The sequence below is a fragment of the Nymphaea colorata genome, chromosome 12 (assembly GCF_008831285.2).
Source record: "Nymphaea colorata isolate Beijing-Zhang1983 chromosome 12, ASM883128v2, whole genome shotgun sequence".
NCBI lineage: Eukaryota > Viridiplantae > Streptophyta > Magnoliopsida > Nymphaeales > Nymphaeaceae > Nymphaea > Nymphaea colorata.
Window position 1 is genome coordinate 18,494,759 of NC_045149.1, and position 17,098 is coordinate 18,511,856.

At 37.6% G+C, this 17,098-nt stretch overlaps 2 protein-coding genes across 5 annotated transcripts; both read left to right on the plus strand.

Annotated features, from left to right (window-relative positions):
* Positions 1-3,560: 3,560 nt before the first annotated feature.
* Positions 3,561-8,686, plus strand: LOC116265139 (purple acid phosphatase 23). The gene is made up of 7 exons (XM_031645662.2): positions 3,561-3,970; positions 4,766-4,954; positions 5,881-6,217; positions 6,557-6,774; positions 7,302-7,492; positions 7,947-8,228; positions 8,325-8,686. The coding sequence occupies exons 1-7, from the start codon at positions 3,661-3,663 to the stop codon at positions 8,502-8,504; spliced, it is 1,707 nt and encodes a 568-aa protein (XP_031501522.1). The 5' UTR covers positions 3,561-3,660; the 3' UTR covers positions 8,505-8,686.
* A 2,866-nt stretch (positions 8,687-11,552) lies between these two features.
* Positions 11,553-15,935, plus strand: LOC116265396 (uncharacterized). 4 transcript variants are annotated; one of them, XR_004175032.2, is made up of 7 exons: positions 11,553-12,050; positions 12,221-12,299; positions 12,483-12,572; positions 14,329-14,422; positions 15,115-15,162; positions 15,247-15,389; positions 15,489-15,935. XR_004175032.2 is itself a non-coding variant. In XM_031645977.2 (6 exons), the coding sequence occupies exons 1-6, from the start codon at positions 11,917-11,919 to the stop codon at positions 15,327-15,329; spliced, it is 528 nt and encodes a 175-aa protein (XP_031501837.1). In that variant the 5' UTR covers positions 11,553-11,916; the 3' UTR covers positions 15,330-15,935. The 4 variants fall into 4 exon arrangements, 2 of the variants coding, with proteins under 2 accessions (XP_031501837.1, XP_031501838.1); XR_007574847.1 differs by having other exon boundaries at positions 15,279-15,389; XM_031645977.2 differs by having other exon boundaries at positions 15,247-15,935.
* The last annotated feature ends 1,163 nt before the right edge of the window (positions 15,936-17,098 follow it).

The window sequence follows — 17,098 nt, forward strand, 5'->3', positions numbered from 1 at the left end:
TTGGCCCCCCTCATAAAAAATTTGTAGCTCGGACGTAATCTCCCATTAATGTTGGTGCAGAAATCCTCAATTGTTGCCGCGAGAGAGAGGTAGAGATAGAGAGATCCAGGTGAAACCGAAAAGCCATCAAACAGGCCATGAGATCTTAACTTGTATCTTAGCTCTGAGAATATGGATACCAAATGCAACATGAGGGGCTAGGGCTACATCCGAAGACAGTGTACCGTCTACTTGGTACCGCGCTCTATTCCATACAACACAGATGCATAGTACCCAAGGAAATCAAACTAACAATGTATGAAACTTTCATACTAATACACTGACTAGCTATTTTATGCATTGCGATGAACTCAAAGACATATATGATGTAAAAGTTAACCTCACTGTGCTAAAAACATTCAAGCAAACAAAAGGGAAATAATGTGCAAAACTTCCTTCATCACCACCCTTCTTTTTCATGCATAAATCGGGTGAAAATAGTTGACAACCCAACTTATTGCAAATATTGTACACTAGTCGGCAACCAAACATGCTATTAAGCCATTAAATTCTAATTAAACAATTTAATGAACAAGTAAGTAAATAATTTCTTTACTCATCAGTTCCACGTAATTTTTCGTTCTTGTTTGCATTGACTCCAAAAGAATTTGCAGAAGCACTAAGGACAAGCTTCCCACGCATTGGATCGCACTTAGGCATGTCGGTGGCAACGTCCAAAAAAGTACTCTCTAGTGGGGTTTGGACTTAATTGGACTTGTTTGGCGTGGCGTGGAACACCGCCAAGTTCGTGATACCTGTAGGTCTACTAGGTGAAGTACAGGTTTTGGAATCAGGAACTTGGTCACGTGGGGCGTGCAGCCAAACGAGATCGAAGGGCAATCCCGTGGTGTGCTGTTGTCAAATGGCAATAATTGAAGTCCAAGCCCCAAGCGCCTCATAATTTAATGGGCTCGCCGTCGGTCACCTACTTACTTAGCGGCACATCAAGTAAGTTGGTTGGGATTCTTAATTAAAAGTGAGGATATATATATTCATGTTTTTGTTTTTTTACTTTTTGGTTTTATTCAATATTCTTGGTATATCAAGTCTCCCACTATAAACTTCTAGATCGAGCAGCATTTCCAAATATGAGAACTTCTAAAGAAAATTGAACAAATGGCCATCTTTTATAGATTTATAGTTTCTCCACGTTTCAACTAACCTTGGAAGACTTAGCGTAATTGGTCGGACTAGCGAGTCAGTAAAAGTTTCTTCCTCAATTTGATTCACATGGGCGCTCTTCATCTGGATTGCAAATGGGGGAGACACAACACTCTAATTCTAATTGATGGTGTACTGCTCTCTACCCAGGTCCCGAAGTAGTTCTACATTCTTCGAGCGGCTTCTGTTTATTTAGGGTATTCCCCTTCCTCCCCACTCTACAATGTTTCAACAAAGCAACTATGAAGAAAAGGTTGTTGCTTGGATTAGAGACATATAGACATGAAATAAAACTAAATATGTTAGTCATCATATATGATTAAAACCAAAATAATTAAAATTCATACAATTTACATATAAACAAGATTATAGGTGTTTAAATTAAAATAATTAACTTATTACATGATTGTAAGTTCGTATAATTTAATTTGAGAATCGTTGTCATCCCGTGCAAGGAACAAATGTATTGTAGGTCCATTTTGACAGATTTTGCATGAAGGCTTACGAACAATAAAGTTAGAGATTAAGAACATATAGTTGGCAGTTCTAATACAGCATTTCTCGTATTAATGGGATTGCTTAAACGTGAATCCATAAGCTTAAATCTTCTTGGCACAAGCAACTATGAGAAACTTATTTCTTTCACGTCATTCCTACCTTATTATCATTGATAAATCCTTTTCCATTTTGAACTAAATGTTCTTCTATAGAGACGTTTACCTAATAGAAGTGATACTGAAAAAGGCATCAAGAAACAATAAAAACTTGTGAGTTTTTAGGAGAAATTTGTTTTCATATTACGTCAAAGTTAGTAGCACGCTACAAGTTGTCCAAGGGATGGGTCGTGTCATCTATTGGAGATCCATTTCTGGGGAATGTTTTACTCTTTGTCAAAAGAATTTCCGTTGTAAAAGAAAGAACTTGGAAATGAATAAAGAAAGTTCGTTTTGATAACATTCAAGGTCTTTTAGGTTGTGTTTGTTTCACCGTAGATATGAGATTCACGGTGCTCTAGGATTTTATATCCATGGATTTAAGGTCGGAACCCCTCCCTCCTAATCTGACCTTAAATCTATGGTTTTTAATATGTATCATGATGATTTTTTTAAAAAATTCTTTGTTATTGAAATCCTCAATTTTTTTAAACTAGAGATTTCCCAAAACACACATTTTGATGCACTCTCAGATCTAATATCTAAGGCTATCAAACACAATCTTATGCTTTTAACTTTTTTTTTAATAACTTACTTATCGCATGCTACTAATTTAATTTACTGGACATAATATGAAAAATAAATTAGTCTGAAAAGCACACACACTGTGCAAGGATTGCCAATTACAAGAGGTAGATGTGAAGGGTGTCTTGAAGGCCTTGAGCAAAATTTGGTCCTCGTGCATAAGTTTTCTCAACTTCTCATTAGTGGTGCTTCCGGATGTCAATGGATCAGATTCAAATATCTACTAGAATTGCTTAACAATTGAGAATAATTCAAAAAAAAACTTTCAAATTTAAAAAATTAGATTGGTTTCAAATTTAAGTAATGACATATGATCGTATTCAGGTTTTGTTTTAAATAAATATCTTAGTTTTGTTTTAAATAAATATCTTGTCATTCCAATTCATATCTAGATTTGGTTCCAAATAAATATCCTTTCTTATGTATCCATACATTTAAAAGCATGTTCTTCACATATCATAATGTGGTTCTCATTTGGTTATGTATTCAAAAGTAAGATTGAGATTTGAATTTTAAAGTCGGATTTAGGATTTAGATTTTAGTTTTAAATTTAGAGTGGGTATAATTTTTTTTCATTCACATTCAAATTTAAATTCAAATCCAATTAAGTGAACAACAGATTAATCGGATATGTTATGAGCAAGAAAAAACATATCCAAATTGTAGTTGATTGAGTACATGGTTTTGCCGTTTAACACAACCCCTAAGTCAGCGGCGGAGGCAAGGTCTGTGGCCCCTCAAATTTTGAAAAAAGAAAAATTATACATGTAATTAAAAAAAATCATTTTTCGTCCCCATAAAAATAGACCTTGTCCCACACCAGCAATAAATTTTTTATTTATTTTTATATAAATGTCTTATAATTAATTAATTATTTATTTATATATGTTGTGTCTTTTCAAAATTTTATATATGATTCGAGTCGACTGAGTGGATGAGTACCTCTCACCGGTTCGGACCTGACCGATCCACTTAGCTCAATCCGCGCATCCAACTGCCGAATATCCGAAGATCCCATTCGTAGGTATCGGCTCCGAACTGACGGTCTGACCCCTCAACGGATAGATTTTAAAAATCTCCAAAGGTTATGCCCTCCGCCGTAATCCTCCACCAGGCTACTATTCAGACTTTGGACAAACGCGAACGAAAGTGCATTATAGCTCGAACGTCCCCTTCTTGGCGTTATGCTAATCATCAAAAGACGGAAGAAGAAGAAACGATCATGGTTGCAATGGGTCGTTCTCATCATCTTCTTCTTCCTCCTCTCCATCAACCAATTCCATGGTGGTGGTCCTCAGTTCTGGTGCTCATCATGCTCTCTGCAGCTACAGTTGACTGCAAAAGCATACCAACAACTCTAGATGGTCCATTCGCCCCTGTTACTCGCCGCTTCGACCCTTCCCTGCGGCGCGGAAGCGAGGATTTGCTGATGAACCACCCGCGAGTGGCCAAGAGGGTCGGCTCCATCTTCCCTGAACAGATTGCTTTGGCCATTTCCTCACCTACCTCCATGTGGGTGTCTTGGGTCACAGGTAATGAATCACCAGTAAATTCCTTCCTTTCTGTGTCCTACTTCTTTGAGTACTTAATCGGAGTCATCGTTTCATTAATTATTGGCTGTTGAATATTACTATGTTTGGATGGATGGGAAGAATTATAGTGAATATTAGAGAGAGAGAGATTGGGTGGGGTGTTCTTTTATTATTTCCAGACTGAACATACCCACTTTTGACAGCTAAATCCAGATGTACAATAAGGAAACTTTCTGGAACTAGTACAAACTTGCGACCAAGGAAATTAAATGAAGTATGCGGTTTGTGGACATGGAAAATTAGTTTGGAGTTGTTTCTCGAACACCTATAGAGCAGCAGAGTAGAGCTTTGGTTGCATTATTTATTCACAGGTTCTGATGACAGATATGCGACGTTAATAGGTGGATCCGTCCTTGATCTGTTTTGGGGTAACTACATGTCATGGACTGTAAGACAGAAACGAGTTAGGTATATATTTATTCCGCCTTGGACCACTCCCTTGAAAATCGATGGCCTCAAATGCTTGACGGTATGAAGATTTCAAGCGGTTTGGTCGTATATTTCACATCCATCTGCTGTGAGTTAAGAGTGTCGGTTGCTTTCTTTTCATAATAAACAGTGCTATCTGCCATTAGAGCAAAGCTCTATAGGTCTAGGGTACATTCACTTGTTTCGTAATTAATAAATGTTAAATCTTACTGCTGCCATTCATGCTAAAGCTGTCGGTATTTGTCTTACGGAATTTAACAAAATGAAAGTTCAGGCCGATCTGCGAACTGAATTCTGTATTTGCAGGCGATGCACAGGTAGGAAGTGTTACTCCTCTGGACCCCTCCACTGTTGCAAGTGAGGTTCATTATGGAAGAAGAAGCGGAAAGTATACACATGTAAAGAGAGGGACATCAACTGTTTATAGTCAGCAGTACCCATTTAAGGGGCTTCTGAACTACACATCAGGAATAATTCATCATGTAAAATTGGAAGGTAAACTATGCGAAGATATTCCGCTTTTCTTGCTAAATAGAAAGGAACCTTGCCGGAGTATCTGTAACCTGGAAGTTTTTAAGATGGTCTAAGGCTTTATAGCTCGTGTAGGACATGACACTCCAGGTAAGACAAGAAAAATTTTATTCTCAGTAAGAACTTTATAAACCCATTTATGTGAACGGGACTGGACAAAATTATGAAGTAAAACATGGCCTATGTTTTGCATATGAAACTAAATGGATCTTGGTAAGTTAGTAAAAAATTGTTTGCCAACAATTTCAAATAACTCGTGAGAAAAACGACAGCTTGCGGCCTATAGATGTCTAGACTCTAGAGATAGTTTTCATGGACAACCTTTTAAGGCCCCAAAGGAGTAATCTCGAACAACAATTGCATAACTAGAAGCTCATTCAGATAGAAATACGATTTTGATTATAGGTTTTCTGTATTTTTGTTTAGTGACGCAGTCGCTTAACATTGTCAAGTATTATTATGGCACGTGAAAGTGCAATGCCACCTTACAGTTGAAGTCTCAAATTTTTTTCTGGTTTTTAGCAAAGTGAAAGACGTCAGCTGCCAATGACCTGCACAATCTCTTGAGCCCTAGTTATCAAGCTGTGTCCGACCATGTTTTGCCTCAACATGTATGAATTCAGGTGGCATATACAAACAACTCATTTACTTTATGACAGATCAGTCAACATATCTATGTATGTATAAACTTAAACGATCCAATTGAATTTGGTTACTTCTGCAAAATTTGTTAAACGTCGTTAAGATTGAGAATATCAGGATGATCAAGCAAAAAACTTCATTTGCAGTTGCATTTTTTTATTATAAATCGTAGAAGCAGCTATAACCGATCCTGTTGTCAGTATACATTGGATGATCTTTTAATTTATGGCCAATTATAATGCCTGCAGGCATCAAGCCTGGTGCAACGTACTATTATATATGTGGAGACAGTTCATTGTCAGCTATGAGTGAAGAATTTGTGTTCAAAGCACCTCCATCACCTAGTATAGATAGTTATCCATATAGAATTGCAGTTGTTGGCGACTTGGGTCTCACTGGAAACTCCACTTCAACTATTGATCATCTGATTGGGAACAAGCCTTCACTAGTTCTGATGGTTGGGGACTTAAGTTACGCAAATCAATACCTTACCACTGGTGGAAAAGGTGCACCATGCTTTTCATGTTCATTCCCAGATGCTCCAATTCGTGAGACATACCAACCACGTTGGGATGCGTGGGGAAGGTAATCTGAAAGTTATTTGACGTCCAGATTTTTAATAAATATCCAATATTATGAAGCTAAACAGCAAATTTTCTCCTTCCTGTGAACAATTGAACTTTTTGTTGGTGGGTATAATAAATCTTTGGTTGTTTCCTCATCCTATTTCGTCTATAGAGGAATATTACATAACTGCTGTAGGAACTACATTACTGAATCTACATGTTGCATGTTGAAATAGCCGGCACCACCCGAACCTTAGAGCATTGTCATTTATGTTAACAAGAGGGCACGATTAGATTTATATGATCTTCATGCGAAAGGAAAGCCTCAACTCTGCTGTGGCTATCGATTTTTTGAAAGGTTTATGGAGACATTGACCAGAAGGGTGCCCATGATGGTGATTGAAGGAAACCATGAGATAGAACCACAACTGGGTAACGCCACTTTCCAGTCCTACCAGGCAAGGTTTGCTGTTCCATCAGGCGAGTCTGGCTCCAACAGTAGCTTTTATTACTCCTTCAATGCAGGAGGTCTGCATTTTATCATGTTGGGTGCATATGTGGACTATAATGCAACAGGTAAATTAAATTTGATTTGAGATGGCATTGACTTTGAATTTGGTTCTCTACATTTTGACTGAATGTGTGCAAACCATCGTCATAGGTATCGTTCTCTGGTTTTCTTTAGTGATATTTTTCTCAAGTAATTAACAAGGAAGTTTGGTTTTAGTGAAAAGACTCGCAAGTTACAAATTCGAAATATAAAAAATTTTACCAAATCCTGAGTTTTCTGTTAATTATCTTACAAAACGTTGAAAAAAATTCAAAATAACTATTAGAAAGATTTTAATAGGAACGTCAAAAAAGTTAAAATATACTAAAGAACAGTTTTTGAGGAGAACGTGAAAAAATATGATATTTTTATTTCCTGTTTTTCGTGTTCCTTTGTCCTTTTCCACATTTCTCTATTTTTCTTGTGTTTGTGGAAAAAAAAATGATATTTGTGACAAGGGTGTAAAGACTGAATGAAGCAGGTAGGTTACAGACGGCAGTTACTACGAATTCAGCATCCTGAACGTTTTGTCTGTATATGTGTCTCGAATCAGGCTCTCAGTTTGCTTGGCTTCAAAAAGATTTATCACAAGTGGACAGAAAAGTGACACCATGGCTAGTTGCTGCTTGGCACCCTCCTTGGTACAATAGCTACTCCTCACATTATCAAGAATTTGAGTGTATGAGACAGGAAATGGAAGAACTCCTATATCAAAATGGTGTTGATATTGTATTTTCTGGTCATGTAAGTAAATTCAGAACCATATTTTCCTATTTCTTGTTTTTTTCATCTTTGAAAATCAACAACATATTGGAGTGAGCTCTTGGTGAAAAATATGGAAATTGGAGTTTTATTTTCTCAGGCAATCAGAGTTTTCCTATTTCTCTCGAAAGAACTTTTGTCTAATACGTACTGATATAAAAGACGATTCTACAAATAAATCGATGAATCTTAGTTTCTTTCTCATCAAGGATGAGTAGATCTGCAATATGATACTTGTTCCAGAAAGCAGCCTTTGTTTCTGTTACCTTGTGAGTTGTTACAACATACCCCATAAATTCTTACCATTGAACATGGATACAGCTCAAGATCAATCTGACTACAGTCATACCACACTATATTCATGTTTCGTGTCATAACAGTCATATAAGAAAACTGTCAGATTTTCGAACTAACATGAGCTGTGGATTTTCTGCAGGTCCATGCATACGAGCGGATGAACAGAGTCTACAACTATACACTAGATCCATGTGGTCCAGTGTTCATCACAGTAGGAGATGGCGGCAACATTGAGGGGATCGACATAGATCATGCTGACGATCCTGGAAAGTGCCCGTCCCCAAGAGACAATGTGCCGGAAATCGGCGGAGTCTGCCACATAAACTTTTCCACAGGGCATGCAGAGGGAAAGTTCTGCTGGGACAAGCAACCAGAGTGGAGTGCTTTCAGAGAGAGCAGCTTTGGACATGGGATCTTGGAGGTGACTAATGTTTCCTGCTTCCGCTCTCATAAGAGCAATGAAGGCCACATCAGGGATGGTTTCTTGTTTTTTGCTTATCTAGTTTTGTTTCTGCAGGTGAAAAATGCAACGTATGCCTTGTGGACTTGGCATAGGAACCAAGATGTCTACAAAGACAGGGGAGAGGGGGATCAGATTTACATAGTTCGGCAGCCAGAAGTATGCATGAAAAATGTGAAGAACTCTAATGCAGGAGAAGAGGGGACTTCTCCTCAGTTCCACAACCAACAGTTGTAAACTGAAACGATGAAGGGATTAACTGAAAACTAGTGAAGAAAAACACAAAAGAAAGATAAGGGTTGTCACTAAAGTTGATCTCTCCTTTACAAATGATCCCTCCAAGACTCCATGTATCTGGATCAAAATAAAAAATAACAATAATAAAAACTAAAATATGAGAAATAGATCTTGATGCTCTACTCCTGCGTCAAGACCACCGGTTCAGTTGGCTAGAGAGAGAGAGAGAGAGAGAGAAAGAGAGAGAAAGAGAGCGAGAGAGAAACTCGTCTAGTAACATTATCGGCCACCCAATGAGGAGTTAGGAAAGCAAAACAAAAGATTTCACAGATTGTAATATCATAAGATGGATATAACATAGTTAACATTGCCATCAACCTTTGGAGGAGCCATTTCACAATTGAAGCCACATCAAAAAGAATTTGAGTGGCTAGTCTTCAGATATCTACTTTTCTCCTCCATAAACAATCATATTCTTCGCCCAACACACACAGCAACAGCAAACAGATGGTCAAGAGACAAATTCTCCATAGCATGAAGTCCAGCAAACAGATGGCCCCTTGATAACGTCCTTAGCACCGATTGTGTTCTCACCAACACTTCCGAGGAATTCCAGATCCTCTGGTATATTTCTTGCATGATTCGAGAATACACTTGTTGGTGTCCACCTTCACCACGGAACGCCTGGAACGGAACAGAGCGTTCAGTTCAGCAATCAAACGGCCTCTACATGGCTTAGGTTCCTAGGATATTATGGTTAATGGGATAATATAGCCTCTCTCCCTTCCCCCATTTCTCTTTATCCACATCTAACCACAGAGAAGAACCAGAAATCGTCACATTAAAACATCAAGAAAGCAGTCGGAGATTCAGAATACGATCACGAAGAAGGAGCAAAATCAGATTTGGTAAAAAATAATATGAAAAAAATGCAAAGCCCCGTTAAGGAAACAGATTAAATTTGGATTTAAGAAACAAAATCCAATCAGATTTGGACTTAAGTTTAGTTTTAGTTTCAAATAAATATCATATGTAAAATATCCACACAATTTGGAAGTCAGTATTTAACAAGCCATAGTGCAGTGCTGATTCAAGTCTATGTTTAGAAGTCGGCACCAGATGTATGAATAGAGGTCAGATCCAGAATGTAAATTTAAAACATGGAGTCAGATACAGTATAGACTTCTTAATAGTAGTACCTTTTTATCATTAAAATCATAACACTTCAAATCCAATTTTCGAATCAATGTCCGGCCCCTATCAAATCTAGTTTTCAAATCAATGTTCAAGCTACATCGAATCCAGTTTTCAAACCCAAATAAATCAGCCTGCAACAGTACCATTTTATCCAATGTTCAAGCTACATCGAATCCAGTTTTCAAACCCAAATAAATCAATTTCCAACAGTACTTTTTTTTTTCCAATCCAGTTTTCAAAATCTCAATCCAACATCCAAATCTAATCTCTTAAATCCAATTTCCAAACCTAATCCAATCGGTTTTCAAAGCCCACCTCATTTTGAGCCACTTTGTTAATCTATCTCAAAATCAACACTCATTAATAGTGTCCATGAAGATCGAACTGAAGACACAGGTAATACATGCTTAGTAACCAAATAGGTTGTGCTAACCAAGAAAAAACCTCATCTAATAATATATTATGGGCCACCCAAGGAGGAGTTAGGAAGGCAAACTAAAGATTTTAGAGATTGTAACAACATAAGAAAGTTAGAATATAGTTAACATTGCCATCAACCACTGGGTGGAGCCATTTTATAATAGAAGCAATGCCAAGAAGAGTCCCAACGGCTCCTCTTCACACATCTACTTTTCTCCACCATAATAAAAGACATATTCCTCGTGCATCACTCACACCACCACAACGGATAGCCCCTTGAGAACTACCTGCCCTCTGTTTGCATGATCGAGCATACCAACATAGGTAACCAATTGTCACTCTTTTACTGCAAGAAAGCTCGTGTGAGAAGGGAAATTAAGGAACCCATGGCTCTCATGCATCTGCACCCTACCCTGCACGATCAAAAACTATTACAGATTCTTGAAAACGATGAAAATCAGGCCCATCTGGTGGTTTGGAACTCAAATGATCTTTTTGTTTTTTTTTTTTTCTTCTCTCTCTCTCTCTCTCTCTAACATTTGACTCAGTTAACACAAATGATGGAGAGCGTGAGCGCAATCCTTCCCATGTTTAAGGATGTCAATATATTTGATTTGAATAAGATATTCAACCAAACCAAACTGTTTTGAAAAATTCAGATATGAACAAAAAATAATATCTCATCAAGAGGATCATCTTTGGATTTAAGAAATGACATGGAATCAGATTCACTCATATCCTTTCCAAAAAAATCGGATGTGGAAAAAAATTAATATCCAATTAAGAAAGTAGATAAGATTTGGATTTAGAAATGACATCCAATTATATATATATATATATATATATAATCAGATTCAAATTCAAATTTGTTTCGGGTTTAGTTTTAAATAAATTTGTATATCCAATATTTATATGTTTTTTAAAAATTGGTCAGATTCAGTTTAAAATTTGGATTCAAATATGAACGTAAAAGTCGGATTAAGATCAACTTTCTTTTGATTGTGAAAGTCGGATTAAGATCAACTTTCTTTTGATTGTGAAATCAAATTTTGAATTCAGATTCAGATTCAAATATGACATTTTCCCATTCATCTTTGAATCTAATTTTGGTATATGAATATTTAAAAAACAGATAGATTAGGAACATATTTTATTCAAATCCAATCGGTCGACATTCCTATTCTTTGAAGGTCGAGTGAATCGTCCATTTCTTCGGAATCAATTGCGTCTTTTTTTTTTTCATTAATGAAATAATGCAAATGACATTTTCATCATTGTTGCCAAGATGGAGAATCCAACGTCCGCCACAACCTGTACAAGGAGTCAACAAATATATTAAAAAACAACAAAAAATGACAACGCAATCGCCAAATGGGCGGTTTTACGTAACATAAAAAATGTAATATTGAAAACAGTTATGGCGGGTGGCAGTGTTGATCTTGACTGGAGCTAGATCTCGAGACACCGGATCTATCGCCTACCGCTTTCCTTTTCTTGTTTTTTATTTTTTTTAGTCAGATAGCTCTTGGCTTCTGAATCTTCGGTTGGGTGAAAATTTTCATGTGCACTGTCCCAGACGAATCTTTTTTCACCCTTTACAAATTACAAGTTGTCATCACGCACAAATTGTTTTCGGTAATTTTTTCTATTAATAATTTATAAGGTTTCTCTGGATTTTCGGTGGGACTGTGAGCTCGAACCAGTTTTCAAATGTTCGCTTCATGCTATCAAACGCTATCCAAGTAGGAACCAGCAGGCGACAGGGGATCCGCATCTGATCTTTCCCTCCTAAACAATGGTTGGAAGTTCAGATATCTGCCTTGGAAGTTCAGACATCTCCGCTGCCAGCCTCCCCATCAACCGGAAGCTATTGACGTTAGCCGTAGTAAACGATGGCTCTAGGGTCCTCCTTGGCCTCAAGAAACGTGGGTAAGTTTTTCCCTCTCTGCTTTTTCCTTGTGTTTCGTTTCTTGGTTTTCATCCCATGTCTTTATGCGGAAAACTCCTCATGATCGATGATTCAGGAAGAGACCGATTTTATGTTTCTTGGTTCTTGGTTTGCTTGTCTTGGTTTGGCTGATTTGAACGAAATTTATCAGGTTTGGTGAGGGTTACTACAATGGTTTCGGGGGTAAGGTCGAAGAAGGGGAGACCATCGATCAAGCAGCTGTTAGAGAGGTGATTTTTACGAAAAAAAAAAAATCTTCTGAGCCCTTTTCTTGTTCTTATCAGAATGAGTTGAAAATTGGTATTGTCTAATGATGATAGAACTAAGGAAGTAAGAAACCCTTTTTTTTTTTCCATTAAATCATAAATGTACTTTTCGCTGCAAATGTGATTTTGTGTGTGTTGGTTATTCAGCTCAAAGAAGAAGCAGGGATATCCCCAATTGGTATGACGAAGCTGGGGATTCTGATATTCCATTTTGATGATAAGCCCTGCCCTTGGGAGGTCAGTTCTCTACCTTTAGTCATTCCCTTTGTGATTTTAGCGCTGGTCTCCTTTTGTTTGGTGGTTCTTTGGCTCCATTACTTATATAACCTTTTTCGAATCTTGATCCTATAAAGCAAGCTGTAGTAAACAAAGCTTAAGCTGATTGTGTTCCTTTGTTGAAGAGCAATGTCCGGTAAGTTGGTTCCCAAGGCCTCAGTCAGCTTAACCAGAAAGTAGTTCACACTTCAATTTGGCAACCTTAATTTCAGCCTTTAATTTTATTAGTTATTACGGAAGACAGGAATTGTTGTTGTTTTTGTTCTGCAAAATAGCGAAGGTAATTAACCACGCCTTATGGATGTAGTTGTATTCTCTGCACAACGAACGGTCTGCCGCAACTTTTGGCCGTGTGGGTAGGGAATGTACATAATTTAATTAAAAAGCACTAAAAATTTAATAAAATTCATGAAAAATCAGGGAAAATAAAAAAATAGCCCAAAAAATCAGAAAAATCACATCACACATAAAGAACATTAATGGTTCATCATTCGTCATTCATCATTCATAAATCATAGGCATATATATCGCCAACAAATTCAAAAAATGAAAAGTAAGACTAGGATATTCAAAATAACACATTAAAACATCCATGATCTATCACAAGTTAAAGAGCATAAAGAACATCTAGCACATACGAGTTTAGAGTGTGACGAGTTTAGACTTTAGAGTGGTGTAGAGTTTAGTAAACTACATCATGATTTCATCAAATCGATGGTTTCTTCCTCAAATCAGCTATTTTTTGGAGAAAACAGCAAAATCTCTCCCTCTCACAACCTTTACAGAAGTTAGAGAGAGGGCCTCGGTTTAAAAGAATGATGCAAAAAGGGGTATGGGGCCTCCTTTTTAAATTTTAACCCTGTATTGTAAGATACAAAATGTATCATGTGTATGGTATGATGCACGGGTGTATCGCGTATTGAGCGCATATCGTTTGGGTTTTATTCACCCAGATGAGTCGTATCGTACGATACAGATAACACTAGTGACTGTCAACTGATAGGCGCTGTTTTTCTATTTGATTCATTACCTCATTCTCTTCAAGGCAAATTTTGGATATGAAAGACAATGAATCTCGCTTATTCTACCATTACCTTATCTAGTCTAGGTGTCATAAACAAGTTACCTTGGAAGTATAGAGGAAGTCTTTGTGAAAGAGCCAAGTGTAACGGATTCCAATTGTTCCTTAGATTCCTGCTTGAAACCCTTATTAACTGATGAATCCATGAGGGCATGGAAGCAAAATGACTTGGGTGAGTTTTGGTGAATTAGATAGCCTATCTGCTTATAGGACTCTCTGACCAATCAGTGTTGGCTGCCAACTAAACAACTACTTCTCAGTGCCAGAAGACACCAAAATGCTTGAAGTGTTCTTGTGAAATTTCTCTTGTTTCAATTGATGGGAATGCCAGAGAGCATTCCATGCTCAATCATTTGATATGTGAATGTTGAACCAGTAGACTGTCTTATGCTATACACTCAAGGGCTGGAATATCTTTCCAGCCCATGTTTTTGCTTGAAGTGCAGCTGGGAAAGGAAAACCTCTTTTTTTATTGAGACACATTTCTCATACAGGCAGAAAATTGTTCTTGTTCCTATTTTTTTGTCACTCTATTTGCAAACATTCTGGTTTTTGCATATTTGATTGTGAAAGTTGCCTCTTGTTGTTCTTACAAGTTAGAAGTTTGGCGTATCATCATGCTTGAATGTACTGCAGGTACACGTGTTCAATGTTCCTGAGTTTACTGGAGAACCATGTGAAAGTGATGAAATGCTGCCAACTTGGTTTGCACATGAGCAGATTCCATTTGGTGAGATTTCCTTTCATTGGTTTTTTTGGAGATTTGATCGTGTTATAGTCAATCACTTATTCTGCAGACGTGCTTGTTATGTTCACTTTGTTCTTTAGTGTGGTTCATCTATTATGTGGTTTAAAGGCTATTTTGGACACGTGATGGAGACAAATTTTTCTATGGTGTTCCATGTACAGAGATTGCTGGCTGTAGAGACTTTGCATTGTGCTGTTGTTTTTCTTTCACTAACCATTCTTGATGGAAAGCCACGTAAGAGTAATTGCTTCCTATAACTGATAGTTGTGTGCGTGTGGCTTTTTTTGTTACGGAGCTCAAATATTTTTTTAAAAAAAAATCTGACAACACACCAATAGTTCATGAGCTTCACAAGATGGTTTACGGCCCACCTCCATTGGAGCAAGCTGGTTTTTTGTCAGCTCCCAGTTTCAATGGAGCGGTAAGTAACAAAATTGTATGGTTATCAGCCATTGGTATCTATTAGATTTAGCCTTCTTGGATTCCCTTGTATCTTCGTGCTTATCTGCATCCAACCTGTAGCTGATGCTTGCATGACTCATACGTGAAGCCAGAACCTTTATAGTTGATCCATATATGGATGGCACTTCATACAAATCGTATCAGCTTTTGAGTTAAAAGTTTATGTGCTCTTTTGTATTGCTTTCTGCTAACCAAGACTGTTATATCCACAGAGCAAATGTGGAAAGATGACACTGTTTGGTATCCTCTTTTTCTCAAAGGTATGGTCATGCAAAGTTCTCTGTTTACTATTCCTTCCATATAGATGCAATTCATAACCTTTTCTCTTTTTTATTCTTCAACAGGGCAAAAATTTAAGGGTGAATTTTTTTTCCAGGACACACATAAATTGTTTTCTTACAAATGTGAGGCCGTTGAATCATTATAAAGACTGTATTTAAGGATAGAACCTGTTGTCAACAAACTGCATCTAGTGCACATCTATGGTGTAAGTTTGCACTTTCTAAATATTAATGACATTGCCGGCTAATCATTTTTAAAGGGAGCTATGTGATCCACTTGGTTGATCTCAACCAGCTATTTCTAGTCTAATTTGTGCAGCCAATCAGAAAGTACATCACTAGTGCTTATACTGTCGATCATCAAAATGGAGGGTGGACATTGTGGATCTCTTTAAAGTTGTTTGTCCTCCTGAATGCTGTTTGTCCCACTCTTGGAGTTGGATCATAAAGAATCCCACCTGAGCAGGTGGCCCTGTAATTGAGAAGTGCGACGGAGAACCTGGTGATCGGTTGCTACTTGAGACACTGTCATGTAGAGTGTGACCAATCTGCTCTGTCAACTCTGTTGTATGTATAATGCCACTTGGGTGGCTCTAATGAAACCAAGATGCATGATTTGGTGGTTATTTGCACTCTGTATATCTAGCATAATATATGTTGCAGCACACTACTAATCTTGTTGTCCCAGCAACTATTACTGAGATTGCTGCGTGCTCTAAAAATTCACTTTCTTGTTCTTGCTTCTTTTCTCACCTCGCTTTGCTTCCTCCAATTTCATCAATTATGCTGATAATGTTTCTCAAATAATTGCTTCCATACTTCCTCTTCATCTATTGTTTTGTGGGTCTTCCTTTTATCTGGTAACTATGGTTCTGACTTGTTCAGATCAACTTACATTGTCTAACTGATTGTTGATGTAGTAGATCAACCACATTAGTAAGTTAATCACATGAACACATGATCTTATCCTGTCTTGGATACAATGTTTTCTTTGCTTAGAAATCTTTTGAACAACATCAAACCAATGGTGCCCCGATGGGCATAACTCAAACGGGACATTAGAGGTATGTCTCTAGTTCGGACCCACGGAAGGGATTGGAGGAAGGGTGTTGTCCTACATGCAAGTTATGGGGAGCTCTTGCTATTGGTACTGATACAGCTCTGTGTCCTGTGGGCAAAGGGAATGCAGGGGGCTTTGGCTCTCGCCCAGGCAGTGGTATAACCCTTCTGCTCAACCAAAAACATCAAACCAATGGCCAAGGTATCAAATGATGGTGCTGTGTCCCAAGTTGTACAGCTGTTGCAACACTTGTATTGATAGTTGTGGGGTAGTATAATATGCTTTCTAAATGCACAGTTGTTTCACTTCCTTTTTTTATTTTTAATTCGTACCTGTCTTGCTAGGAAAGGAAAAGAACAAGTGAACAACTCCACAGTGGGACACTTTATTCGAAAAGTTCTTCCTTTTTCATCCTTCCCTCTCTAGCCGTAACCCGCTGTCTCAAGAATAAAACAACTCAGATACGTATTTACAAACTCAGACAGATGGGGCAGAATAAATCCAAACCTTCGTTTTGAAGCAGAGGTAGCTCTAGTAGAAAGAAAAGGAAAAAGAAAAAAGAGCAGCAAATGAATCCACATTCTGCTGCTTTAACTAATTAACTCTAAATCAGCCATTGTCAGCTAAATGGATTAGGATCAATCATCAAGGTGGAATCAAACCCAACAAGAGCAAACAGAACTAGGATAGAAGAAGCATTTTATTTTGGGTGAAAAAATGATCCATGTTTGATTGAAAGGACAAGTAGTCCCCACAAAGTGGGAAAATAATATATCAGGACTATTATATTCTCCAGAAGTTTGTCGACTTGTTGATCTGAAGTAGGTGAAACCCAGCAGTGCTAAGGCGTCGGTT

What these genes read in the sequence shown, in the direction of transcription:
- LOC116265139 (XM_031645662.2), top strand. Translation starts at nt 3,661, where the DNA reads ATGGTTGCAATGGGTCGTTCTCATCATCTTCTTCTTCCTCCTCTCCAT. An exon ending in GTGGGTGTCTTGGGTCACAG is followed by an intron (nt 3,971 to 4,765) that starts GTAATGAATCAC and finishes CTGTATTTGCAG; the next exon opens with GCGATGCACAGGTAGGAAGT. An exon ending in ATATTGTATTTTCTGGTCAT is followed by an intron (nt 7,493 to 7,946) that starts GTAAGTAAATTC and finishes GATTTTCTGCAG; the next exon opens with GTCCATGCATACGAGCGGAT.
- LOC116265396 (XM_031645977.2), top strand. Translation starts at nt 11,917, where the DNA reads ATGGTTGGAAGTTCAGATATCTGCCTTGGAAGTTCAGACATCTCCGCT. An exon ending in ATCAAGCAGCTGTTAGAGAG is followed by an intron (nt 12,300 to 12,482) that starts GTGATTTTTACG and finishes TTGGTTATTCAG; the next exon opens with CTCAAAGAAGAAGCAGGGAT. An exon ending in ACATGAGCAGATTCCATTTG is followed by an intron (nt 14,423 to 15,114) that starts GTGAGATTTCCT and finishes TTATATCCACAG; the next exon opens with AGCAAATGTGGAAAGATGAC.